General features: G+C 38.5%; 2 protein-coding genes across 3 annotated transcripts in view; both read left to right on the top strand.

Moving 5' to 3' along the window:
- The first annotated feature begins 238 nt into the window (after nt 1–238).
- On the top strand, nt 239–17,563 carry STEAP2 (STEAP2 metalloreductase). 2 transcript variants are annotated; one of them, XM_061346060.1, is made up of 5 exons: nt 239–416; nt 3,551–4,072; nt 5,675–6,202; nt 7,814–7,978; nt 14,362–17,563. In XM_061346060.1, exons 2-5 carry the CDS (start codon nt 3,581–3,583, stop codon nt 14,644–14,646), a joined length of 1,470 nt encoding a protein of 489 aa, XP_061202044.1. In that variant the 5' UTR covers nt 239–416; nt 3,551–3,580; the 3' UTR covers nt 14,647–17,563. The 2 variants fall into 2 exon arrangements, with proteins under 2 accessions (XP_061202044.1, XP_061202045.1); XM_061346061.1 differs by lacking the exon at nt 239–416 and adding an exon at nt 2,729–3,017.
- A 4,961-nt stretch (nt 17,564–22,524) lies between these two features.
- CFAP69 (cilia and flagella associated protein 69) overlaps nt 22,525–25,828 on the top strand; it is a 31,582-nt gene continuing 28,278 nt past the window's right edge. The window contains exons 1-4 of the mRNA XM_061346134.1: nt 22,525–22,719; nt 23,001–23,063; nt 24,387–24,452; nt 25,496–25,605. Coding sequence (XP_061202118.1) covers nt 22,525–22,719; nt 23,001–23,063; nt 24,387–24,452; nt 25,496–25,605 — 434 coding nt within the window. The remainder of the gene's footprint in view (nt 22,720–23,000; nt 23,064–24,386; nt 24,453–25,495; nt 25,606–25,828) is intronic.

Genomic DNA, 25,828 nt, shown 5'->3' with positions numbered 1-25,828 from the left:
GGACTCCCGCCGCAGTTGTACCGGGCTCTGGCGGGCCTGGCGGTATCGGCTGCCCCCCACCCGGAGTGGGTCGCGCGGCGGGGCTGGGTGCGGCCGGGCCCCGACAGCAGTGAGGGGCAGCCGGGTGCGTGGCGGTGATGTGGAGCCGGGCGGTCCCCGCCCTGCGGCGGCAGGGCCTGGCCGCGCTGCCCCGGCTGTGCCCAGGGTTACGGAGGAGGAGGGGCGGCGAGCGGCCGGGCGGAGGGGTCGCCGCGCTTCTCATGGGTGATGTTGTCGTTGCAGCTGGAGATGCTGTCCAGGACCTGGGCCCCGCCGAGTTCCTCGGGGGTAGACACCCGCACCGCGCCGCCGGCCGCCAGCCTGCCGGGGGTAGACCGGCCTGCGCTCGGCCAGCGCCTCGCCTCAGTCGGCGCCCCGTAAGGTGACGCCCGAGCGGGTACTCACAGGTTCAGTGACTGGTCGGGTGTGCGTGCGTTCAGGCTTCTTCTCCAGTACTTTTTCCAAGAGCTGGTTTTCACGTCTGTGTCACCTTCTGGCCGACATAGTTCTGTAGTGTTTTCTTAGTTTATCTAAGGGCAGATGTCAAATTTATGTCACTACTGCTCTGTTTTACGCCTGTGAAGCCAGGTATTTTGTAAAAGAATAAAGAAGGTTTTGTTGCAGTCTGCTACTGAATAACCCACCTTAGCTAGCTCTTATCATCTGCTTCCCATCTATTTACAAATTGCTTGCTCAGTAACTTGATGTAAATTTTTTCCAGAGGCTGAAGTTAGGCTAACAAGTTTTTGCTTTCCTCAGTTCCCCTCCCTTCTTTTAGAGGTATATGCTAGTCTGTCTCTCTTGTCCTCTCTGAGTTCTCAAGATGTCACTTCAATCATCATTTTAAGCATTTAAGCATTTCATAAGCATCTGCTGACTTGAAAATCTTTATCTTACCTTTAACTTTATCCTTTACTCTTAACTTACCTTTTCCCACTTTGACCTCACCTTCTGTCTCCCTGTAAATGGAATTTCAGTAAATATCTATTCACAGTTAATCTTTCTGCTGAGAGTTGAAATAAAGATGACATTTAACACTTTGTCCTACTTTGTGTCACCTGTAATATGTTCTTTCTCCTGTGAAGTTATAAACCTTGCATCCTCTCTTTCATTGTATTATGGAACCTTTACTTGTTGCCCTTCATGTCATTCACTATTTATAACTCATTTCTGTTCTGTTGCTGTTCTGATTTTATCCCTACATGATACCACTGTCTCTTTATACTGTTACTTAGCCATGCACTTGCACACCTTCTATTTTTTTTTATTTTTTGTGTGATTTGGTAGGGGTTTTTTAGGTTATTAAAGCTCTCCCAATGCAGTTAAAACAGTCTTATACACTCTGTGGCCTCTACATTGTTATTTTGCATTTAATATAGTCCCTTTCAATAACTGCCAGCTCTTTGATCCCTTCCATTTCTTAAATTACTTGCTGAAGTCATGTCTGCCTATCCCCTGAGGTTTTTTTATGCAGTCTGTTATTCTGTTCCTCACACTCTACTTTCCTTAGAATAGGCAGTGAGAAACTGTCATGTTTGGTTCTGTGAGAGCCAGTCACCAGAGCAATTCCAAATGTTCAAATCTTGATGCCCACTATCCTAAGGATCCTTTGGACAAAAACTGGAAGTAGACTGCAGTATGGTTAAATGGTAGTGGTAGCCAATTTCCTCATGGTGGTTCCCTTTCTATCCCAAAGTTTTGCAGCACCTTCACATCACATGGCATGAAGTAAAGTGGGCCTCTGTAGTCATGTGATGGAAGCATGTGTGTTCTGTCATATCTAGTTGATGTATATTTCTTATGTGATCAAAATACAGCTATTCTTATTATGTTCCTGGATGATTCTATGTGAGCTCATCATGGTTCAGGAAATACTAGTAGTTTGGTCATGTGTTAGATGCATTTCAGGTCATGTGGTAACAAAGAAACCAATGTTTTTTCAGTGCATGCATGAAAATCTGTGTGATCTGCTTTTGCCAGAAAGATTCACTGTTAGAATCTTTTCTTAGAATAGTGGTTTTGTGGTCAATGTCACTATTGCTTTCCATATGTAGTCTCAGTCCAGTTTCAGTGAGTTCTTCCTTTCTAGTTAAAGGTGAAATGAAAAGCACCCAGTTGTCTAAGTAGCTTCCTCCAACTTCTGAAATGCAAAGCTACTTTGAATTGGGGAAGGTTGTTCACCACACATACTGTATTCCTAGCTGATGGCTGCATAAAGTCCCCTATTCATGCTTCGTTACCATCACATCACCTTCTGGTGATGTGATGGTAACTCATCCATGGTGGCTTATGAAAAGGTTCATTCAGCTCCTCTTTTGCATGTGGTCTGGAATAGCTCCCAAGAGAGTAACCTCACGATTTCTCTTTGCTTCTTAGCCTGCCATTCCTCATTGCTTCCTTCATTTTCAGAACTCTTTCCTGTTCTACAGTGCAGAACCACTTATGTCTTAACTGTGGTTTCAGGTGATAACTTCCCTCCTGGGGAATGTTTTGTTGGGTTTTTTATGTCTGTTTGTCTTTGTTACAGCTATACTGCAGTTTTGTGAACTCTGCTCTCCAAAGCTATAGCTGTATTTCTTTTAATTTTCTGTGAGCCTTAGCATCTGTTCTTCAAAGCCTCCCTTACAGCACTGAATTTGAATCCTAAAACTCTCTTCCTTTTTATTACTGCATGAAATCCTCTCTCTTCCTGCCATTAGCTCTTCGTGGAATGCTCTCCCGTGTGTTTGTCTTCAGGATTTATCTTCTCTGCTTAGTCAGAAAATTCTATTAAGTGCATTTTTGACCTCTGGCTTTGAATCCTTTACTTTTGCACCCACATTTAATTCTTATGCATCCATAGCCAGACCTAGAAGTCTGACCTAGCAGTGTCATTGGTGATCTTATGAATAGGCCTTGACAAATTTCAAGGCAGTTGAAATTGGCAAGTTGTCTTTGCCAGTGGATGTTTGTGGGCAGCCCATCTCCTAGGCTGACAGGTATGTCAGAGGTCTGTCATGGTGGTACATTTGCAGGTTTGAGATCTTTGCATCCGTTCCGTCCTGGCCAATATAGGATACCACAATAATAACCTGCTTAAGATTTTAATGGAGTTCAGCTTCCCTTAACTCAGTGTCCTTATACCAGCCACAGGCCAGCTATCTTTACCTTCTAATATTTTTCATGATTATCCAGGATTCTGTACATGTGTCTTATCCCATTGTCCATTAGTTTCGGGAGCACAGGGTTATCTTGTGATCCAGTATTCCCGTGGAAGATAGGAATAGAAGATGGAAAAAGTATAATTTAGTTTTGTATCATTGAAGTGCCTGAAGTATTTTATGTTTCTTCTTTTACAAAATTGATTTGCATATACTTTATTAAGGAGAAAATAAAACATGAAACTTAGAACCCCAGATTTTGCTCAGAGAGGTGTTTATGGATTATGATGTCTCATAAAATTGTATTATGCTAAATTTTTCCTTTTGTTGCTTGTTTTGTTTTGTTTGTTTGTTTGTTTGTTTCCCAGAAGAAGTCATTGTAGGTGTGGTGTTTTGGAAGTATGGAATCAATCTCTATGATGGGAAGTCCTAAGAACCTCAATGAAACTTTTCTACCAAATGTTGCCAATGGCATCAAGGATGCCCGTAAGATCACAATAGGCATCATTGGAAGCGGAGACTTCGCAAAGTCATTGACAATTAGACTTATCAGATGCGGGTACCACATAGTTGTAGGAAGCAGAAACCCTAAACTTGCTGCTGAGTTCTTTCCCCATGTGGTTGATGTCACGCACCATGAAGATGCTGTAGCAAAAACAAACATCATTTTTGTAGCCATACACAGAGAACATTATGCCTCTTTGTGGGACCTCAAACATTTACTAGCTGGTAAAATTCTAATTGATGTGAGCAATAACACAAGAATAGACCAGTATCCGGACTCCAATGCAGAGTATTTGGCATCACTTTTCCCAGATTCCCTGGTTGTCAAAGGGTTCAATGTCGTTTCAGCTTGGTCACTGCAGTTAGGACCAAAGGATGCCAGCAGACAGGTAAATGTTATATCTATATTAATGTAACTTCTTTATAAGATGAAACGACAGGAACTGAATGAAAGAGGCAGAATTCATGAGTTTCATCCTGCCTGACATAGCATGCCTGAAATGCTGGGCCTTTAGTTTAGCTTTTATTGACTACTAAAACTTTCAGAGTCTAGTTCATTCCACTGTAAGATATATGGAGTAAGTGGTCCAAATTGTTTCCTGGGATGCCTGTTTATTGCAGAGGAAATGTGGATACTAGCTTAGACTACGTAGTTGACCTTCAGATGACTGCAGACAGAGGAGAGGAGTTGGGTCTTAGTGTCTTCTGTAGGAAATATATTAATTTTTGTCCTTATGCTCTGTACAGCAATAGAAGCAGCCTTTCCCAGAGTATTTTAATTTCAATATTGATTTACATGGCATGAGCTATTGAAAGAGATGCACAGAAATCTGAGATCCTGATCAAAGGGCTTAGGAATCAGCTGTTCTAAAAATGCATTCAGCATAATAGCAAAGTGAAAGAAAGAATTTATCTGGCTTTTAGAATGTCCCAAGATCATAAATACGGGGAAGCAGAAGGAGGCACATATGTTTTTAAATGATCATTCATTTGATCCAGGACTACTTGGGAACATCATGTTCAAATTCCTTCCCAGTATGTTCCCCAAATCCATCAGGCATATAGAAAAGGCAGCTTTATGTTTTTCATGCTTTGCTGAAGTGATAGAAAGGATTTAAGTTTATGCAAGAACCCAGCCCTTCATGGCTTTATGGACTCTGAGAAACACGTGAGAAATGACTGGTATAACATGACTGCTGAAGGCTAAATTTTTTCTGGCACTTCAGGTAGATTTTAAAAGGAATGCAATTGATATAAAATTATCATTATTTTAAAAATATCCTCACTGTACTGTTTTTATCCCGTTTCAGAATAGCACTGCATTGTAAGTAAGTAACTTCTGTCAAAAGGGATCATGTTTGCTCTAAAGCAGATGGTCAGCAGACAGCGTTGAGCGAACTATACCCCACTGTAAATTTTAAAGGAACTTTACGTTGTAGCAGTGCATTTCTTTCACTATGTAATAAACTGGTCTTTACAAGGAGTTGTTATTTGGCTGCTAGTTTCTGTCTTTTCTGTGAAATTAAGCTAAAATTGTTATACATGGAGCGAATACACAGTTCTCTGCATTCTGTTTATGGGACAGCTGTTCTGGGGTCATTATTCAAGATTCCTGTGTTTTTGAGATACCTGTGATCTTCTGAAATGCTTGTAGCCATTGTTTCAAGTTCAGTACAGTCTTGTAGACATCCTGTGGGAAGTGGGGAGTGGGTTCAATTTACAGATTACCAGGGCATCCTGCAGTCAAGAAAAAGCGAATTTCATTTTGGTTACTTTGTTGCTAAATTAGTGTGCATATTTTCCCTTTAGCTGGGTTTGTATGTAGTTTCATTATTATCTTGGTGATACAAACTGGGACAACAGTGTACAATTCAGCAGTAGTGCTGTTCTCTTGACCTGGAGGCCCTTAAGTCTTTTTTTTGTGGTTTGGGTGGGTTTTTCCCTTTGAGTCTCTCTCTGACTACACATGATTCACTTTACTTTCCCAACAGGTCTATATATGCAGTAACAATGTTCAGGCTCGCCATCAAGTTATGGAGCTTGCCCGCCAGCTCAGTTTTATTCCTATTGATTTGGGGGCATTGTCATCTTCAAGAGAAATTGAAAACTTACCTCTGCAACTGTTCACACTGTGGAAGGGGCCTGTAGTGATTGCCATTAGCCTAGCAACATTTTTCTTCATCTATTCCTTCGTCAGGGATGTAATCCATCCATACGTGAAAAATCAGCAGAGTGACTTTTACAAGATCCCCATTGAGATTGTGAACAAGACTCTACCAATTGTTGCTATCACTTTACTTTCTCTAGTGTATTTACCAGGACTTATTGCAGCTGCTTATCAGCTTTACTATGGTACTAAGTATAGGCGATTTCCACTTTGGCTGGACAACTGGCTCCAGTGTCGAAAGCAGCTTGGACTGCTGAGTTTTTTCTTTGCAACAGTGCATGTGGCATACAGCCTCTGCTTACCTATGAGGAGATCGGAGCGATACTTGTTCCTCAATATGGCATACCAACAGGTAAGACAAACTAGTTCAGTAAGCCAAAAATGCCTTGGCTGTATATATATGGTTCATGAATACAATACACTTGTTTTCTTAACCTGTTCCACTGTTTTCAGTGGAGAATGTTATGGGTTATCTTATGCATAGTTAGTGCCAAATAAGAAAGACTAAAAGAAACTTATGCATTGTGCTCACCTCGTGCATCAAGTTATAGTCAAGTTTGTGTGGTAGCAGGAATCAAGGACGTGTCCTACTTAAACCCCTGATAGTAATGTACACAAGGAGAATGTAAGATAGACAGGATAAGAGCAACAGCAGGCAACTTCTGGGGTACGTTTCTCTCTATGTATACATAACATATGGGGGAAGTATTTATATCATAAGTGCATTTACAAGTGTGAAAAGTATAACAGTAGATAATGTAATAATGCTTACCAGTACATCTGTGTTTAGAAAATAAAAATGCTGTTACTTTGTAACATTTTTGGACCACTGGTAAAAATATTCATTAAGTATGTGAACATCATCTATTCCAGGCAATAGAGATTGACTCACAGTTCCCAGAAGCAACTGGTCTTGCATAACCCTGAAACAATCTCTGATAAATCTGTCATCCTTTAGAAGAGGGTCTGACGCTCCTGTTTGTCACTGAAGTAACTTACTGTCACTTCTAAAGTAGCAGAAAAGCAGCATTGCCTGAAAAACAACATTGCCATTCAGCACATAAAATCTGCAGGAAATACAGATGTGATGGAACAGAAAGAAAAGCAAACTAAGGAAATCGAATCAAATGGAACAAATTAGAAGAGCTTGGATCCACAAATTCTAAAAGGGCTATCATTAAAAAATGAACTGAAGAGAAAGGCAGGAAGAGCAAAACTATTAAAAGGCAGCAAGAAACTGTAATTGTTCACACTTAGTAAAGGACCCACTGATACTAAGAAATTATCTTGGTTTTAATAATATTGTAAAATTCTTCCTTGCTAATACTCTTGGTCAGCCTCTTTAAAGCCATGCCATATTACAATAGTTCACCTGAAAGTGGAAAACGAGTTAAATATCCAAGCCTCTCAATTGTTAATGACCTGAGTTATTTCTTTTTTTCTGGTAAAGCTCTCCAGTGAGAACAATCTTGGAGGTATCTGATGGCAACAGTGAAATAGGCAAAGTAAGTTTGACTTAGCACAGGGAGCTGAAGCAAAACCAGGAAATGATGCTAAACTATTTCTAAATGCTACAAACTAAAAACAAATTGCTGGTTCACCCAATTTATGTTACAGAATTTAAGTTTCCAGGGTCTGAAGAGCACAGCTACTCTTCTACAGCATATAGGAATACACAGGTTTATCTGGTTTTATAACATACTTGTTATAAATAGTATATAATGGTAAATTTTCTTTTAAAAACTCATTTAAGCTTCCAGGTTTAACATAATCTAATCTAACAAGAGCCAATACCAGTGGCAAGGGAATAGTTGTTTTTCTCCAAGACATGAGGAAACCTCTAAAATATTTGACCTCATTTTATAGTTGTCCTGTGACTGTAGGCTTTTACTCAGCAAAATAACTTCTGTGATATTTTTAATATTCTGTAGAATAAAGTGCTTCCTTTCTGCTCTTTCATCAGGTTCATGCAAATGTTGAAAATTCTTGGAATGAGGAAGAAGTGTGGCGAATTGAAATGTATATCTCCTTTGGAATAATGAGTCTTGGATTGCTTGCTTTGTTGGCAGTAACTTCCATCCCTTCAGTGAACAGTGCCTTAAACTGGAGGGAGTTCAGTTTCATTCAGGTGGGTTACTTTTTAAATAAGGGGGATTTGTTGTTGACAAGAATTCCTTGATGAAAATGATGATGAACAAAACATTTTGCAACATGATGAGACCTTATGTTTCCCTTCTCTATGGTAAGTTAATAAAAACAACATATCCTTACTCAGCAGATACATTACCATGAAAGTAATTAAGCATTTCATGAGTATTAGAATGGGAATTTGCATTTCACACTTCTTGGTCTTAAATAATCACATAGCTAAGACCAAATGAGCACTAATCTATTCCTTTTCCCTTGTTACAGTTTCTTGATGAATTCAAATTAGATAAATGTGGCCAAACTCACTAAAGGCAATGATCCTGATGAGATGCTACTATATGTAGATGCACACAACTGTTAAAATTGAAGATTTAATTTGTCCTGCAGGATTTTTATTGCACAGGCCTCTGACAGCCATTTAATTTTGCTTCCCTTCCACTCTGTGCAAATTAATACAGCTCTCAACTGTGTCATTCCTATTAGCTGAAAATACCCGCTAGCTTTGTTTATTAAAACAGAGGCTTTTCCAGGTCTTGGCATGTCTTCTGCTGCCCTCTTTCCTTAGATAAATATCTACAGCATGCAGACTTAATGAGTACAAAATACTGAGAAATACAGGCTTTAATAAGTAGCCTAAAGTTTGCTTCCAAACAAAATTGTCATTAGTTATAGGTAGCAGTCAATGATAAGAAACTTTATTAGAATTCAGTCTTTTGATAGATTTCGCTAGTGTGTACACACAGTTTTGAGTTTTGTTGTTTTGTTCTCTGACTTTGGAGACAGTACTCTAGTCTTCACTCTATCTTTTCTGATAAACTGTTTTTCAACACAAGACTGTAAAATATTACCTAATTATTAGACCTGTCACTGTACAAATTCCAACGTTCAGAATGCAAGCACTGACTTAACTGTTCAGGGCTTGGGTTGTATTTCATAATTTACATTTTGAAGGGAGTGATGAGGAAAGCTTCTTTGGCTGTAGCTGTCACAGGTCTTCTGTCTGTAATGTCTTCTCTTCCCCTAGGGTTTCTATTGGTGGAACACTCTGGGTAGGTGTACAAAAATTGGCCAAAAAATTTTTCAAATTGGAGTTCCCCTGATAAAACTGTTTATTCATGCCCATGGTTTTGAGCCTTCAGAGGAGGTCAGTACCCATTTTTTTATTGTTACAACATCCCTGCCATCCAAATTTCTCTGTGCAGGGAAACAATAGTGCTGCTGTTGGATGATGTAAATCAGTGCAAAAGCAAAAACATGTATTCACTTGTGACTGAAGTAATGCCTTTAAACACTAATGACTGCCAGCCACAAACCCAGCAGTTGTGTTTTGTTTTTCCTTACTCAGATTTTTAAATTTCCAGCTTGCGTGTCTGAGTCAAAACCCACACAATAATCGCATCATGATGTGTCTACAGTGGCATTTTTATTGTGTCAGATTTACTGCAGGTATTTCCACTGTAAACAAAGTCAAAATAGTTCCAAATTTAAATAGTTATGAACTTTAATCAATCATCTGTTTCAGGAATTTGATTTGGACCAAGTTGTTTGCTCTAAAGGTTACAGTTGATACATGCTGAAAAGAACTGGTATTGGTAATTAATTATGATCACTTACAATTTTTTCTCACAAAAAATACTGAACTACTAACAGTTAATGACCAGTAAATATATTTTACTTTGTCATTAATTACTTCTCAGGACGTAAGTTGTTCTTTATTTAGTTAATTGTCCTTCAAAAAAGTCCTCTTGCTTTATTCAGTCAGAAAACAGACTTTCAGTGATCCCTCACTAAAGTAAAGGGAGGCTCCATTTCTGCACAAGCTTCATTGTACCAGTATGCAAGAACAGATAAAACATCATAATGCTTAATGCCTTTTATATTTTTCTTTATTGAAGAGCAATATGACAAAGTGAATATTTTAACTTAATTTCCTTCATCTCAAACAATAGAACTATTAGCCCATCATCTCAGTTCTGTGAAAAACTGTATCTCTAGCTTTAGTCCTGAACCTCAGATGATTTGCTACAATAATTGCTGAACTTGCTTTGTGTCTGACAGACGAAGAATCAAACAGCACACTTAGACGGTTTCTCACCTTAGCACTTCCCACTGAGAACAACATACTATTTCTTGCTCATCTTGGTAAATTCAGTTTCATCAAAATAAGGGTCTGACCTTTTCTAAAGAGTTTTACTGCTACAACATAGTCTTGAGTCCTACCAAGAAAATCTGATTTTAGGATTAACAAATTATTAACATATATAGTACAGACTGCATTTTACCCTTGCTGCAGTAGTACAAGCCCTGAGCAGCATCTCCCCTACCTACAGTAGTTCAAACAGGTCTCTACCACAGTCTGCCTAATACCATAAAGAATCCCCAGTTGTGAATGTTTTTGCCCTGAAATCACTGGTGTCTTTGATATCACCAATTGTTTTGGAGATGCCTCCATCTTACCTAGCCTAGTTTCACAACATGGGTGTCAGTGCCGAAAAATACCTTAATTATGGGAAAAGGGCTTTGAGAGGAGAAGCAGTATAGGCTCCACTCCTTCCCTCAGAGTATGAATATGAATGGAGATGTGAGAAGGTTGAATAGTGATGCAAAAGAAAGTTACTGTGTCAGCCCTACCAGGAGCTAAGAGGCCAGCAGAAAACTTGGAGTGGCTGGAGTACAGAGCTGACCACTGTACAAAACGAGTATCTAATTACTTCATCACAATTCAGAAAGAAACACTCATGACATCTAAATGAAGAAGCCACAGAATGAGACAGTGATGAAGAGTTTGCTGAGTAGGTGACCCTACGTGATGTAAATTTCACATGAAACTTTGCAGGCATCTTAACATGACCTGCAGTTGGAGCTTACTGAACAAGGAAGTGGGGAAGAAGCTGGGGATGATAAAGTAATGCATCAATTTTCTTAAACACCACTGAAGTACTCTTCTTTTTCTTTTCTAAACATATTTGAATAAGGAACAAAGGTAGCCATGGGCAAGAAATAAAAAAGAGTTCCTATTTTGTCAAAGCAAGCAGAATAACAAGCCTACACCAACACAGTGCAAACAGAAAAAGACATTTATTGAAAGCAGTCATTGAATGTTCACATGAGCTACATGGAAATGGAGAACACTGTTGCAAGCAGTGCTGCACCAGGTCCTTCAGTCTTCTGAAGGAAGTTAAACTGTAATTATATAATGTAAGCATAACTAACTACTGCTTTTGTTTTCTGATCTAACAGTTCAAGGCCAAAGCACATCACTCAAAAGTGGCGATGGGCAGAGCAGACTGGCTTTGAAAACTAAGCTTTAGGTTTCTTAGCAAAAGTCAGTGCAAACCTGCCATTTGCACAGTAGGAAGCTGATGTTTTTGTAGCCATTCCTTTTGTCTGCTAGCACAATCCTGTAGTTCTATGGAGACTAAAACTTTTCATTATTAATTAAAAGTATCATTAAAACTTTTCTTGTGCACACACATTGAGGAAGGGCTGTTCTGCTTTGGTTCTTCCATGTCAATAGTATACTTTTCCCCAAGAGTAAAGAAGGATAAGGCCTGAGTATTTAGAAATTTTATGGGTGAAATTCCAGTCCGAGTTGCTGCAGCCTGTTTGTAAGTTTAGCAATATCCTGTTACTGGGGGAATCTGAAGTATACCTTGCATAATGTAGGCTTTAGAAAATACTTTTTGTATATATAAATTGCTTGGAACTACTCGACCATTGAGGTGTAAATTCCTGAAGCAGATTTGTCCTACAGCAGATTGTGTCTCTATATATGTACATATTCTTGGTAACATTTTAGGATTTTCCTCCTGCATCTTTTCCTCTGTTTTTTTTTCTCTAACTTTTAAGCTAAAAGATAGGGAAGTACACAGGAAATGTGCGAATCTAATTAGCTTGCAGAAAACACAGTATTACGACAAATAGAGAAGCAAAGCAACCAAAGATGCTCTTCCCCTTTTCCCATCATTACTCCTAGAGCTTAGACAGGGTTCCCATGACTTAAAACTGCTATTGCTACTCACTCACCAATGTAAATTTACCAGTGAAGGAAAAGTATCCCTTCTAGCTGCTTTCAGAAGTCCTCTGCTCTTATCTAAGTTAGCATCCTGTGCTGAGTCCTGGCCACCCTGTACAGACATTGCTGTAGCATTTGAACATTTGCAGATATAGAAAAATCAAGTCATTATAACAAAGTTTTGCACTGATGCAGCTTTCTGCAGTGGCATTTTACCTAATTAGCAAACACAGGCAGAGTTGCTTGTATTTCTGGAAAACTCAGTAGCTGCACACTGGGATGTTCTTAATGGAATTTTCTAGTGCAGATCTGCCCTGACTAAACAAGTGAAATACTTCAGAATGCTGAGTTGTGTGGAGGACACCCTCTTTCTAGCTAAGCGGTGTTATTACTGTCAAAAGGTACAGCACAAAAATAGAGCAATTAAGGACCTGCTAGAAGAAAATACCATCAGTAGCTGACAGAAACTCCTATAGGAATGTCTTTGTTGTCATATTTTTAGATGAGCAGTTCAAATGGTCCAGTACATACTATCAAAGAAGCACATGGCAACCTTCCACAAGAAAAAAATTAATAGGGGTGCATCATATGTTTTTCTTTTCCTTGTGATGTTAGTTCAAAATGTACTGATGTAACTCTTAGCTTCCATTTTGACCATTAGATGGAAAGACTGTATAGATGTCTTAAAACTGTAGTTTGCATATGGAAATTAACCAAGTATTTTTTATTTCATTTTTTTTATTACTTTGGGAAGAGTCTGTATAACATTTCCCTCCAGTTTCTTTTTCAAGAATTGGTGTGGTTCTCACCAGTAAGCCTGATGAAGTGAGGGATATGATTCAGTTGTGCCTTCTTCCCTGCTGGCAGTGATACAACAACAGTGAATTCAGGACAGTAATACCAGCAAAAATCTGCAATAACATGGTCAAACAGTATTGTTTGCTGTCCAAATTTCTTAGCATAAGTTCTGTTTAAATACTGAGTATGTAATTTTCATATCCACAAGTGGTTGTCTGATTGTTCTGTTTCTTATAGGACATTTTGTGAGCAGATTGTTCTTTTAAAAAAAAAAAGGTTGCAGCATACCTAAGACATACCAACATGGCTTTGAAAGAACTGGCAAAAAAGTGCATGAGTATTGGGAAGTTGAAAAAAACCCATGGTACCAACCTCTAAAAATCAACAAAAGTATTTTCTTTTTCCTACCATTATATCCATGAATCCTTGCAAGTAGTATTAGCTCAGGCGTTCTCTTCCTAGAAACTGGTTCATCTTGAGCTAGAAACAATTAATTCTTTCACTGACTATTACAGACCCTTAGGATGAATTTTAATTTGCCTCTCTGCTGGAATGAAACCAGACCTTGGTAGACAGTTACCTTTCTTAATAGCCATTCTATTCCTGTCATTTTCTACAAATGTTTTTCAACCAAGTTAGTCATTACATCAGTTTTGGCCAAAAAGAGGTTTTCTTCATTTCATCACCATCAGAATTCAAAGCACAGTAGTTGTTTTTGTTGGGGTTTTTTTTTACCATAGTTTGGAAAAGTAAAGGTTAGTACTTAAATGTACTTGAGTCTGCAGAACAGCACAACTACAGGGTTCTCAAAAGGGCAGATTCATAGAAATGGCAAATGACCCCTATTAACACTGCCTTCTGTGGCATGCTCTAGATTATATAAGAGATCCTATGCAGGGTGCTGTGGGAACCTTCTAAATCACATTCCATCAGGCACTACATGTTTATGACAAATTAACTGCATCATTTTGTTGTGCCATATGCCCAAGTTGGGCAGTCCAGGTATTCCCATTAACCAGACAACAGCTGATGGCAAGAGGTGAGAGTATTTACGTTAACTTCAGGCACATGGATGTAGGCCATAGTGAGAAAGAAGCAAACTGCACCTCTCAGTGATAAAAATCTGGCGTGTTAGGCTCAGATTTCCTTCAGGAGAATTGCATTGTTCCGTAATCACAAATCTTGGAAGTGATCTACCCTCATAGTTAAGAAATGGGGAACTGTAGTTCCAGTAACTTCACTGGCATTGTTCCTTATTCACATACATATCCTGAGGTTGACTTCCACTTAGAATTTGGGCAAACATATTAATTTCAACTTTGATTAAGGCCTACAGATGCTAGCAGAGACATGTTGTAATGTCAGTGCTCAGTTCAACCCATAGGTTTCAGAACAATAACTTTAAACCACACACTGCCCATTTAAAATAGTGTAGAGGTAAAAGATTTTAACACAGTGTCTAATAGAAGTGTTAAAATAATGGGTTAGAGCTGTCAGGACCAAGTACCATTATCTCTTTTTTTCCCCCCCTGTTTTCTCTTTTATCAAAGTCTACACTTGGATACATCGCTCTGCTCATAAGTACTTTCCATGTACTGATTTACGGATGGAAAAGAGCTTTTGAAGGAGAATATTACAGATTTTATACACCACCAAATTTTGTTCTTGCCCTTGTTCTGCCTTCCATTGTAATTCTAGGTAAGATCCTTTTACTTTTGCCTTGTGTAAGTAGGAAACTGAGGAGAATTCGAAGAGGATGGGAGAAAAGCTATGTTATAGAAGAAGCAAGTGGGTCTGCTCCACATCTCTCCCCAGAAAGGATAACGGTGATGTGATGATAAATCAGTGTCTGTTAGCACTGTTGTAGATGTTTGGGTTTGGAGGTTTTTTTGTCATAAACTTGTATTTGTAGAAGTTGAGTTAAAGTATGGGTAAAGTCATTGTGGACTTGCTTGGTGTACAGTACAAGCTCTAAACCAAACTATGAGAAATCTGTAACTAGAAGACTACTACTTCAGATAGTTACAAAAGTAATTTTGTTTTGAGTTACAGAGGCCAGATTATTATGAAATCAGAATTTTTAATATTCCTTTGCACAGTTTTAGCACAACAGTATTTTATTATAACCATGCTTTCCAGATATTTGACTTAGAGCATATGTGTCAGAGTGCTATTTATTAATGATACATTTTCTGGGTAGTGTTTATTTTATTAAAATCACACTCTTGGGTTAGTGAGTTCAGAATATAGACTAATAAAGTTAATAATTTAGGAAATAATCAGGTTTTGAAACAAATTAATTTTTATTGATGTATCGCACATGTACAGTATATATCTATTTGTGTGTGGTTTTACACCATTTCACAAGTTGAATATGCAAAACCACTTTCAATTATGGTGTAATTGTACATCTTATAAGCAAATAGTATTGTACTAACAGAGTTGGTTTTCCAAAGTATTACATAGGATTTTAGACCTTTGGCATCTGTTTATTTCCATACATCATATAATGAAAATTCAAAATAGTGTTGTATAGAAAGACATGCAGGTATGTGTGCAAGCAACTAATTTTTTTTATTTTAGAATTATTTCAAAATATCAGGAGATATTTTAAAATGTTAAAGAAAAGCTGAGAAATCTGCAAGAATAAAAATCCATTTTCACTGTGAAACTTCCAATAAGTTGGTACAACGGGGAAGTATCACAATATTCATGTTCTATATGTTTTTACACTGCTGTTTCAGTTACTACATATGAATTTCGCAGAGTCTGTCTTAAATTCTTAATATCTTTTTGTGCAAATTCAATCTTCTATTTTTGTATGAAAGCCTTACTTTTACAAGTGTCTCTAGGATATGCCTGAATTTTTGAGAAACAAATTATTATTCTTATACTTAAAAATGAATTTATCTCTAAAATTTGTCATTTGCATTTCCTGTGAGATTCAAAAGAACGTTCACAATTACTTATTACTACTGCTTTGTCAGGTTCTACTCTCCTCTAACAAAATAGCCAAACTCAACGCATACTTTCAGGCTGCTTCTGCTTTATTAGCAAAACCTCTATTTCAGTGAATCAGAATGTGGTCCTAACTTTTTTACTTGTATGAAATTATATTTTTCTTATCTATATTTGCATTGTCTGGGATCTTTGATGATCTCTGACTTTCTTAGCTGGACCTTCACTTACTATTTACTACTTTGCAAGAATTTGTCATCAGTAGGATACGTCAGAAATATACAGTACTTAGACTTGAATTTTTCCTTAAAAATCACTAGTCCTGTAAATCTCACTATCTCTGTAATGAAACCAACAGCTCTACTAAGAATCGAGATTCAAACTTTGTCGATGGTTACAACCCAGATCTAAAGAGATCATGCTGTTCTAAATTCAAAAAATCTACAAGAATTTTATTTTCATTGTAGTATTCATATTCCCCAAACTTACACATTGAGTCTGTGTGTATTCTGGAATTGCTGCAAATCAAGAGGCAAGAGACAATTAAAACTTCTAACCTATTTTGCCTGTATTTTGCCATTCCAATACAGAAGGCTGTACAGTTCTTGAAAGGCTTGCAGAATTATATGTAACTGGATTTCCTGACCTCTTTCCTATTCCATTACTGCAAAGGGAAACCACATATAACTTAAGCATTTTTACTTAAATTCTTAAAATAAGATTAATTTAAAAAATCTCAGAATACACAAAGTCATGGAGAATTGTAATGGGATAAATACCATGCTGCATCTACCCCAGTCCTGTGCCCAAAACTTGATTAAAATCACTAGAATGGGATGGTATAACTATGAGCAGAATTTCATACTACTGAACAAATTTAAGGCAGAAACCATTGCTGTTGAGAATCTGATGACATTGCAAAATTAAATATGCTGCTATTATTTTGTAGTAACTCTACACTTCTGTAGAATAAGCAATAAACACTGCTGTTCCCTACAATTACCTAATTCATTTGATGTAATAGCGATAACGTTACAGAACAAAGATACGGTAGTAATTAAAAATTCCTGTCAAAGTCAATATATATTGTACTGTAATGCAACCACTGACAGTATATACAGAAATGTATTGGCCCTCTAGCCTATGCAAAAAGTTTTTTCATCATTAAATTTCTTCATGAGTGTTTAAACTGTTAAGTTTTGAACTGCCAAAGGTGTCTGGAAAGGATAATTATGCATTGCTTCTTTTTTTCAAAGTGTGTGTAGAAAATTAAAAATGTGTTTGATAAGTTACTTGAAAGGTTGAAATATTGAAGTATTAATAAATAGATGATATTTTTAGCTCAGTTATATAAAGACATTTTGTGAAATATTTGTGCTACAATAAGATGATTTCCTGCTAGGCCATCTATTTCCTGTTAACTGGAATAACAAGTTGACTTGTGATTTAATATTTTGTAGTCTATAAGGACCAATTCACTCTAACAAGATACTGTTAAGTCTGAAAGTAAAATGACTCTCACATGTTTACTACACATTATGTATCATATCATGCATATGTTTAGTCACGTAGGAAATCTTTATTCATTTCTACGGAAGAACTTGCATTTGGACTTCTCATTGGAAAAAGACCTGAGGCTTAAAGGTTATTTTTGATTGCCTGAATATAAACAATTAAATTAATTTACATGTCTTCTTAGTTACTTAGGAGAATAAATAAGTATTTTGAGAAGCACCCTGCTATTTTTGTGTAGCTTTCTATAAATTGCTTACTGCCTAATGAAAAATGAATAATGAAATAGGCTTAATTTATTTTCATCACGGTTCACTAAAAAAAAAATAGTGCTTAATATGTAATACAGAACTATACATCATCTTAGAAAATGGAGATCTGTATGTGTTTAGCAACAGATTATTTTTTTCTACAGATACTAAGGTATTCTTAACATTGTCTAAAATACCACTCTATTACAGGTTCCATATGTGTGTTTAATTTTATCTTGAAATTTTATTAACTGTAGCAACTATATACATGTTAATTAAGTACCTATGTTTTTGAATTATTTAGATATTAATTATTTTGTAATTGTTTTGCAAGTTCTTTGCCTGCCTAGCTTGTGGTAATGATTACTGTGAATTGGTGCCACATTTAACTTTTTGTTCCAACATTGTGCATTATATGATGTGCCAACATGAGCAAGTACATTTGTATTTTTATTTGGCATTACTTACCTATAAAATAGCATGTGTGTCTGCGTCTATACGTTATTAGCTATACATGCTGCCCAATAAGCACTAAGGGAAATTATTAATATGAGCCACTGAGTTCCCAAGTGGCTATAAAATTTCACAGTTATGAAAATAGTTAGGAAACAGCTTTCCTCTTTGAAGGTTTCCTGTGAAAGTTAAATGTATCAGGTGCATAAAGATTAGATAGATAGAATTTTTCAGTATAGTATTTTCATATATTCAGTGGTAGTGGATGCATATGCATAGCTCCTTTCAAACAGTGCATCTCCTAATACACAAGTTTTTGATTTCTTTGTTGTTCATCCTGTTCTATCAATGTAATGATTAATGTTGCAGTACTGATATTGTTTCATTATATGACACTGCTTGAATTAATTAGATTGCAGCCTTTGAAATAAGTGGCACATCGAACAGACTTGAACAATGATCTCTATAATTATATATTGTTTCTGATGCCTTGTTGGCAATGTCTTGCAGTGAGCATAGGATGTCTCCCATGTGCAATATTCTCTTTGTAGCTGTGTTTGGCAATTTGTGCTGTCTCTGAACAGGGCTATTATAAATTATTAGTGATGCTCTTATCTATTTTTCCATAGAATGTGTTTTACACAAAAATCAATAAAAAATCAGTGTCAGGTATTTGGCTTTTTCTTCTGTGCTTATGCATAATAAATTTTAGCTTGCGTTTCTTTATAATACATGTGTGCTGTGATCAACATTTTCTTTGAGGGGTAGAACTTGAATGTCAGTTCATTAAAAAAAAGTCTAAAGGGCAATTTGTTTCTTTTGCAATGACTGGATAACAGATATTTCATATGGACACCCTGGAAAGCCATATCCCATATCCTACTGTGAGGTATTCTCCATGACTTCAGAACAGAGAGTAAACATTACACTACTATCAGAATATATTCAGCCCACTCATTCAACAAACAAAAAGTCTGGCAAAATTGAGACTGCTAGGCACAAGTAAGTTGGTCAGGTGGAGATACTTTTCCAATTTGGTTGAATTATGTGAGAAAGCACTACTGTTTAAATGAGAAAAAGAGGTGAACCACTTGGCAATCCTTCATTTTGGGAATATCACTTTTTTCCAGAGAGACTTATGCCAACATAAGAAAGAGGAAAACAGTACATGAGAGGTAAAATCCTGCTTAACTAAAGGTCAGCAGCACAAACTGTTATGAGTTCAGACAAGTCAGGATGCATGAGTGAGTGAAGCTGGCAGGATTCACATTGCTTTTACATTAAGTTACAAAGCCTTCCCAGATCCCCAGACGGAATTCAGGTACTTTTCAAATTCAGAATATTTTCTATCTATTAGTGCCATGCCTGACATAACAGTAATGTTGTGGTCCTCGAAATTTGCCTTTTGTTCCTTTTTTTTTTTTTTAATCTCACCCATTTTCTGTGTATCACAGTGCTTGTTTTACTAAGTGTTGATGCTGTGCTAGCAGCTGGAGCCCCAGACTTACATCTTTGTCCAGGTGTACCTTGTACTGTATAAAACTGTAAGTTCTGTCTACTGTGACTTACTGCATTTCCTCACATTAATAAAGATCAATATGAAAGTCCCCCTCAAATCCATACCACTCAGTGACCTGTTAATAGTATAGGCAGGTAAATCCAGATGTTGGAAATCCTGTTAACTTTGTAGGTTTGAGGTTGAGTCTACTGCCAGCCACTTCATAGGTCTTGTCTTTTTTTTTCTGTGGATATCAAACACAAGAGGTCTGGCAGGATAGTTCTGCATTTTGCTGTTCCTGTGCCCCTCCCCCCCCCCCCCTTCTTTTTCCCCTTCCTACTGACCAGAAAAAGAGATGAGAATGAGAAAGAAGACAAGGCATCAACAGATGGATTCTTAGAAACACTCTGATTTCTGTACTATAAAGAGCTCAGTGTCATACTGTTAAACAGTGTAGATGATTTTTAAAAGTTACAGGTTCATACAGCCAAAGAAAGGACATCACTTGACTAGGGCTGAAGACCCCCACTGCAGCACAGGGAAGATGTATCCTCTACTGAATAATAGTTCTTCAAAAGCTTGCAACCTAACTTGTAAGACACTAGAGGAAATAATTCACTCAGTAAAGTCAACAGGAGATTAATGGCAGACTTAGATATGAAACCTTCTAATGTACAGCTGTGTCCTACGCACACAGTCCTATAGTTTTATGACATTTTATCCTTACCTCAGGAATAGAGTTTGCTGAAATGTTTCTTCACACCAAAACAGTTAGTTCTCAGCCAAAACAGAAATTCTGTCTACATTGTCTACTTTTTAAATACTTTCCTTAGCATTTCTGAGACTTAGCATTTAATATCTGTGAATTAATACCCTCAAAAGTAAGGTCCTATAGCCTTGATGTTCTGAATGTTATTTGTTATCAACAGAAGAGGTAGATGCAATAAAAATACAAAATAAGCCTGTTTGGGGTAGAAAACTGTTCAGTAAATATTTTCACAGTAGATTGCAGGTTTTTGGGGTTGGATATTTGCCATTTGCCAAGGGCAGCAGAATCCCTGTAGTCAAATTTGCACAATGTAGCTTTCATCCCAGTCTTAAAAGTTTCATATATGAAGAAGGTGCACAGTGAGCAAATGGAACTTTGCAATATGATCTTTGGAACAGTCAGCCAACAAATGGCATGTGACCTAAGCTTATAATTTACAGACTAAATTGCCCAATTTAGCTATGTTCTCTATACATTTATCATTCAAAACACAAGCAACAGCACTTAAAACCACTTAAACCACAATAAAAGAAAATTTTAGCATTTGGATTTTGTTTTGTTTTTTTAATATATACAACTTCAGTAAGTATATGTGCACAAAGCAAAAAAGACCACAGTCCAGTTTGTTCAGTGATGCTTGCAGACCTGTAAGCACTGTCATTACAATTCATATCAAAAGCCTAATAGAAAAACTTGTTCCATTCAGTGTAGGCCCAGATACAAGACAGCCACTGAGAGTGTTCACAGAAACGTTTAAGTAGAATGTGGAAGGGCTAGTAAAATGTTTAGTGGAATGGAGAAATGTGTCTACTTGGATGGATGAAAAGCATCAAACACCAGACTGGCAACAGCATTGGCACATTAGGTGAATGCACTGTAATATGTCCTATATGCCCCACCATTGTGTGACCTCTGTTCCTAACAATGCAACACAATGTGTTACGCCTGTCAAAGTGGTCACTGCGTTTTCCAAATTAGAGTCCCATTCTATGCTAGGCTATATTTTTGCTGCCATTCTAGAGTTGTATACAGGATGAACTCGTACAAAAATGTAGAGCATGGATGGGTACATGTGCTCTTGTATATTTTGCCTGTGATGGAAGGAGAGCTGTATAGCGTACATAAGTACTGAACATGATACACATCTTATTTCTGAAGAAGGCATATATGAAGTGTGGGGAAGTGTAACATTCAGGCTGGGAGGAATAAAAATAAAAACTGTTGGTTATAGTTGGAGCCATAAAGGTTTCTTTCTTGTTTCTGTTACCAGTTACTTATTTTTCCATTTGTTAATGAAAACTGGGGTTGGTATCAGTCAACGACTTGGGATTTGTGAATATCTGAAGCTGCATATGTGTAACTTGTCCGAGGCACAGCTGAAGTAAGCACATGGTGAGGTGTCACCTTTTGCTGCAGCCACGTCTGGATAATCAGCTCTCCTTTGGCCATTAATCCAGCACAGGGCCTGGTGGTCCCAGCCAGTTTGGTGTTGATGGGCTCAGCCACGCTTCCTAGAGATGGTATTTCAGAATCTGACCATCAGGTGTACATGTATCCTCACAAGAGCACCTGTGCTTTTAGCTGAGATGCAATAGCAAACCTGGGGGTGCAAACTGCGAGCAAGTAAAATATATCCAAATCCCCTGATGCTTCTGTCCCTGCCTTTATTACTTTCCAGGCATTAGTCATCTCGGTCTACGCAGGGAAAAGATTCCTCTCCCCTTGCCCCCCAGAGGCCACCTGAGACAGGGCTATCCCATCTGCACTGGTGTTTGTCATGGTGGTCTCCCACTGTGCGTTTATTCATGATCAGAAGTTATGGTTCAACCAGCCTGTCTCTTACAGTTTCTCAGTAAGCGGGAAAAGCCCAACCTCTGCTCTGCACAGACTGGGAAGTAATTTTCTCGCTGAGCAAGCGCTTTGTAACAGGCCACAAAATGTCATTGCTGGTAGCGTGGAGGGGGGTGGAACAACAAATGGGTGTCCTGCCCAGGCGCAGAGATGGAGCACCGGGATGACGGCAGAAAGGGCAGGACTGGGGCCTGCAGGCCGGCGGGAAGCGGGAGGCTCGCGGCGCACAACAGGGCAGGCCACACGCTGGCCGCCGCCCCGCAGCCAGGCAGCTCCGCGGCGCCGGGCACACACAAAGCCGCAGCGTGCCTGGGCTCCGCTGCAGGGAGGTGGCACCGCCCCGCTCCCATGGCAACCGCGTGAGGCCGCCCTGCTGCTGCGGCCGCGGCAGGCGGTGGGGTGACAGCGTGAGATCGGCACTATGGCCACCCTAGCCGTGACGGAGCCCCCCGCCTCTCGGGCGCCCTCCCTCACCCCATCCCGTTCCCCGGCCCGCACCCCGGCCCGCTCCCCCGCCCGCTTCCCGGCGCTGTCGCCGGCTCTCGGTCCCTCTCGTGGCGGCGGGGAGCGGCGCAGGAACGCCTTGGACGCCAGCGCGGACCTCGGCGCCATCCAGGTGAGGTCCCCCGCGGCCGGGAGTCACCCTCAGCCCCGCCGTCTGCTGTCACCGCCGGCCGGGAGGCGCTGTTACGGCCTGGCCTGGCTTGCCTTGGTTTGGTTTGGCCGCTACGTCGGGCTGAGAACAAGCTCCGGGTTGTGCTCCACACATAGCCTGGATTTAGCCGTCCGTAGGTAGATTCATGTTGGTTCAGAGCGGCACTCTTACGTTTTAAGTTTTAAGCACTTTTAAAGCACAGCCTATTAAAAAAATAAAGGTAAAAAGTGTGCCTTTTCCAGGATACACAGCTAAGATCAGTGGATTTGAATCACGTCATTAAACTACTCGAAGATTCAAACTCAGTAAGTAAGCCTAATACTTCATTATTTCAGTTACACAGGTAGTAACAGGGCTTAGAAAAGTTTCATACATTACTTTAGTACCCACCCTAAATAACGCAGATGGCACTGTAGCCAGATGTGACTGACTTCAGTCAGATGTGACTGGAGCCGAATGCTCTGGTATTTGAACACTTCTTCTAAAGATGGTCATTGTAATAAAGAATAGTATCAGTGATGTTTATATATATATATGTGTATGTATATATATAAAGATTATCTATATATACATATATAACCCAGTAGGGCCTCAAACAGGCAAAATTCGTAGCTTATCTGGGAGTTTTAGAGTGCTGAAACCTACAGCTGAGAAACAGAAATGCATGCAGAGTACAGTCACTGAAAGTATGTCAGGAATTTATATAATTGCCCAAGTTAACTGCCGATGTATCTCCAGGGAGATGATTTTAAAGGAAGGAGAGATATACAAAGTTCAGTGTTGAGTACCTAGGCGCACAGATTAGCTTCTCATGGACTTCCACAGACTACAAGAAGATTTGGCAGACTAAATTCACTAAGATATCAGTTACTTTTGGGTTAAGAACCTAATAATTTATACTCTAAAACCAAGAACTTGATTAAACATACCACATTTTAAGTTAATGTCCATGGAGAAGTCATTTGTGTCTCCCCTCCCTCCTTTATACAGAGCTGATGGTATAAACTGAGAGACTGAAGAAAAATGTGCTGGATGATGTTGTTTACTGCTTCTCTAGAGAGTGTATGATAAAATGGCTTTAGGATTCTGGGTTTGTACATTCCCGAAACAACTTTCTGGCCTGCGTCAAGGTGCAGTGCTCTTGCCCAGCGTGGAGGTGCTCAGAAGAGCTGGAATGAATGCTGTGTATCACTGACCCACCCTGACATACCCTTGCTTCAGTTGTTTTCAACTTTGAATTTGCAGACTGTTTCTAGTGGTGGCAGAGCTCTACACTAAGCCATTTAGATCTACATTTTTACACATCAGTGTCATGTGTGACATAGCTTTGGTTTTATTAGGTGTCTCTCACAGAATCCCAAAGAATTTAAGAGAAAGCCCACACATTTGAGCTAAAGATAAGGTTTTCAAAAGTTTCTGCATTTACAAGAGGGTAGACTCTATATTTAGAAATTAGGCTTGATCAAGGAGCTAATCCTGCTGCAAAGCACTTTCAGAATTTCCTTGTGTCTTGTGATTTTCTTAATCTGGTTTCGACTTTCATTTAAACTTAAAAGGGGATAAACATAATCATTTAATCTGCTAAGGCAAACTGCAATTAAAACCCGTTTTCTATTCTTTTACTTAAGAAAGATTTGGAAAAAGAGCAGCTGAAAAGTCTCAAGAAGGTAGCCAAGTGTTTTGAAAATGGGCTTGTATCCTTTTTGGCATTGTAGCACTCTGAATTCATGGTGTTTTATGTATGTTAATACTCTGACTTTCCAGCAAAGCATTTTATCATGTGCTGTGCTTCCACATGGAGAACACACACATTCTCATCATTGGCCTTGTGTACACATAGCCAAAGCTGGCAGGTTAGCAAGATTCTTGGATGCTAGATTTATTTGGTACAAAATTCGGTAGAGGGATCTCACCTTTACAGTGGTTGAAAGTGCTCAAAATGTAATTAGTGTACTTTCAACTCAGCCCAGACGAGCATAATAATTGTCACTTACTTAAGAAGCAGCAGATAAAATAGCAATGACTTCCAGTGAAGGAGACTTTTTAAATTGAAGTCAGACTACTTTATCTGAAACTTTTTTTATATTTACAGTACTAATTGAATGTCTCCCAGTAATCAGAAGTACTAGAGAGGGCATGGGCATGTGGAAAAATGCAATTAATTTCATACAATTGAGCTAATTGCCACAGAGATTAAAACTATCACTTCACAATCGATTTGTGTCTAAGTACTTACAGGCAGTTTCCATGAGTCAGTGGATTGGTAGTAAGTTCTTGGTCTCAGTTATCTGTTCTGTGTTATCTGCCTCTACCTCTACCTTAAATTTGATATCTTAGTATGTGTTTGGGTCCAGATTGTCAAAACTTAATTAGTCACCTGGGACTAGAGTAGGAAAGAATTTAAATACCTCAAGGATGTCTCAGAATTTAGATAGGTAAATCTGACACTGTGATGTAAAAACTTTCCATCCTGTATTTTTAAATATTCAGTACTGAACTTCCAGTGAGTTCAGCTGATAAGAAAGCAAAATCAGTTTTGCAACACTTGTAGAAGTAAGGCTGTTTTGAAAAGCCTAAGTGTTGGCTCGTATGCTTTATTTTACACATCTCACTTTGAAAGTATTGGCCTTGCTTTTTCTCGGTTGTGTTTCTGAAGTATGATGAATATAGTGTTCAGCTTTTTCTTCTGATTCATAGCAGTACAAACAACCTGATTTCCTTTACTTTAAGTTAAAAGCCCCTTAAGGATTTAGCACAAATAACGGAAATTCTTAACCTGTGTGCAGAAAAAATGAATGAACAAGAAGCTTTCACCAAGCCTTTATGTGAACTTATTAAATTATGTGGGTAAGTACTTCAGCCCTCATTTTAGAGATTTAAACATTGCTTCTTAACATGTTAATACATTTTCTAAGGCAACTGAGATACGCATACAGCAACCATTTATAGCGCATCTGTACCTGCAAGGCATCTGTTATATTACCGTTCTTTTCTATGAACTGTGTTTTCCTTTAGTCCAGTTTCAGTTGGCATAAAGGAGGGACCCATTTTAGCAGTTCAGTATCAGTGG

The sequence above is a fragment of the Neopsephotus bourkii genome, unplaced genomic scaffold (assembly GCF_033783945.1).
Source record: "Neopsephotus bourkii isolate Nb327-2 ecotype Australia unplaced genomic scaffold, CSIRO-AGI_Nbou_v1 NB_257, whole genome shotgun sequence".
NCBI lineage: Eukaryota > Metazoa > Chordata > Aves > Psittaciformes > Psittacidae > Neopsephotus > Neopsephotus bourkii.
Note: the sequence above shows the minus strand (reverse complement) of the source record. Positions and strands in the feature narration are given on the sequence as shown.

Coding starts and splice junctions, on each gene's coding strand:
- STEAP2 (XM_061346060.1), top strand. CDS start 3,581: ATGGAATCAATCTCTATGATGGGAAGTCCTAAGAACCTCAATGAAACT. Junction 4,073..5,674: donor CAAAGGATGCCAGCAGACAG/GTAAATGTTATA, acceptor CTTTCCCAACAG/GTCTATATATGCAGTAACAA. Junction 6,203..7,813: donor TCAATATGGCATACCAACAG/GTAAGACAAACT, acceptor CTCTTTCATCAG/GTTCATGCAAATGTTGAAAA.